General features: G+C 44.3%; 1 protein-coding gene across 2 annotated transcripts; it reads left to right on the top strand.

The window, feature by feature from the left end:
- Positions 1 to 373: 373 nt before the first annotated feature.
- Positions 374 to 1,358, top strand: LOC6530017. Of its 2 annotated transcripts, none has more exons than XM_039372957.1 (2): positions 374 to 633; positions 689 to 1,358. In XM_039372957.1, the coding sequence occupies exons 1-2, from the start codon at positions 585 to 587 to the stop codon at positions 1,282 to 1,284; spliced, it is 645 nt and encodes a 214-aa protein (XP_039228891.1). In that variant the 5' UTR covers positions 374 to 584; the 3' UTR covers positions 1,285 to 1,358. The 2 variants fall into 2 exon arrangements, with proteins under 2 accessions (XP_039228891.1, XP_002090963.1); XM_002090927.3 differs by having other exon boundaries at positions 375 to 633; positions 698 to 1,358.
- Positions 1,359 to 1,804: the final 446 nt, after the last annotated feature.

The following is a 1,804-nucleotide window of genomic DNA, read 5'->3' as shown; positions in this document are numbered from 1 at the left end:
ATGACTGTTGATGGCCACTGGCTGCTGTGGTTGGTTCATCTGGCCAGGGATGTGCTGCTCCTGCTGCTGGCCACGAAAGTTTCCCGTCACTTCCGACACCCCGGAGGCGCAGTTTTTCAAGGGGAGCGTCCGTCCAACAATTTGCAGGACTCACTTTTCCGGGGCTCTAAAACTTTGATTTCTGTTTGGCTTGGCCCTAATAATATCCTGACTGCTGGCGAATTGGGCAATAAAAGTGGCATGCAACATGCAGTTTTGCACTTTCCTTTGTTTCGATAAAGCAACTGGCAGCGCTCTTTTTTGGGTTGTCACCTTTGCGAAATAGGGTTTCCAAGGTTCCCAAAAAGTTGATTCCTGTTGTGCAGCCCTTTACTTAGTCATCTGATGCAGCTGTGAGGAGAAAAGTGAGCGAACCCAATTTCGGCAGTAACAATTCTGAACAAAGTTTACATTAAATTCAAATAAGAGTTTGGGATAAGTTGGGCTCTCTTTAAGTATCCATAAGCTGCGTGAAAATCTGGAAAGTTTGAGATTTTAGACTTCATAACTTGTTCGACTGAAAAAAAGTTGCAAAATCTCTGAGCATGACTAAGCAGCTTAAAGAGATTCTTCAAACTAATGAATACAATATAGGTAGGTGAAGAACATTAAGGTCTTTTGATCAGCACCTTTACAGATACTTTTCGAGATATTTCAGTTCCCAGACCGCTCAGCAGTCTCATCCGACTTATCCACATCGAGCACAACTACAATTGCATTCCGCCTGATAACCAACCAGGAATCCAGTCCAAGCGAACCCTTCGCCAGTTGGTTTCCTCCTTGCATGCTGAGAAAAATCTGGGGCCACTTGACTTTGCGGACTTAAAGGAGCATGTCCTTAGGGCAGATGTGATCCTGCGACGATTGCGGCGCTTCCTCGCCAGCAAGCGCAGATTCATAGACTTTAGGCCCATGTCTGTACTACAAGAGGCCATCGTGCAACATTTGGCCGCAGAGATGCGCTGCACGACCAGATTCTATGACGTTCAAGACGGCAGGCGGTACTTGGTTGCTTATAGGCCAGGAATCGGGCCCAATTCCTTCGAGTTGAGGGCTCGCCAAGGTGACCTTAGTGGGGATTTAAATCAGACCAGGATGTGCCTCCGAAAAAAGAAGCTCAAAAGCCACAAGAAAACACAGCTGGATTTGCGCCAAATGGCAGAGCATTCCCGTCGTCTGGGCAGGAAAATTCTGGAAAAGTTCAGTGCCAAATACAAGGCCGTACGAAGGAATGAAGAAACATGAGGAACATAGAGTTGTAAGGCATAAACTAGATGATTGATTTAGAAAATATATGAAAGCTGCTTGGATTAATCACATTTCAAGCAGTTTAAATATCATATATCCACAAGTGAGCAATAAGGGAAACGTGGCTGCGGAAATGAGAATCTCATCTTTCATTTTATACTTGCTCCACTTCAGATTGCTCTTAAGATTGGTTTGATTTGACAGCTATTCAAATGCGGCAGAATGACTCAAGTCTGGGGATAGGGAAAGGGCGTTTAGTGCTGGTCCTTTTATGGCGAAAATGATGCACAATTCTGTTTTATTTTCTATTTTAATGGTACAAAGCCACCTCTCAAATTGCTTTCCTATTGTCCGAGATGCAACTATCTGCAAAATGCCAGGATTACTTTTGTGCGGCAATTTGTTGTCCAGAGCTTGGACTTAACCCCACATCCTTATTGCTTCCTTCTTTCTGGTCACGTGCCCATTTTGCTTACATTAAGGGGATTTGCAGTATTTTGTTTTCTTGTATGGCGAT

The sequence above is a fragment of the Drosophila yakuba genome, chromosome 2R (assembly GCF_016746365.2).
Source record: "Drosophila yakuba strain Tai18E2 chromosome 2R, Prin_Dyak_Tai18E2_2.1, whole genome shotgun sequence".
In the NCBI taxonomy this organism is placed as follows: domain Eukaryota; kingdom Metazoa; phylum Arthropoda; class Insecta; order Diptera; family Drosophilidae; genus Drosophila; species Drosophila yakuba.
The sequence above is the reverse complement of the archived record's forward strand: the minus strand, read 5'-3'. Positions and strand labels throughout refer to the sequence as shown.

Coding starts and splice junctions, on each gene's coding strand:
- LOC6530017 (XM_039372957.1), top strand. CDS start 585: ATGACTAAGCAGCTTAAAGAGATTCTTCAAACTAATGAATACAATATA. Junction 634..688: donor AACTAATGAATACAATATAG/GTAGGTGAAGAA, acceptor ATACTTTTCGAG/ATATTTCAGTTCCCAGACCG.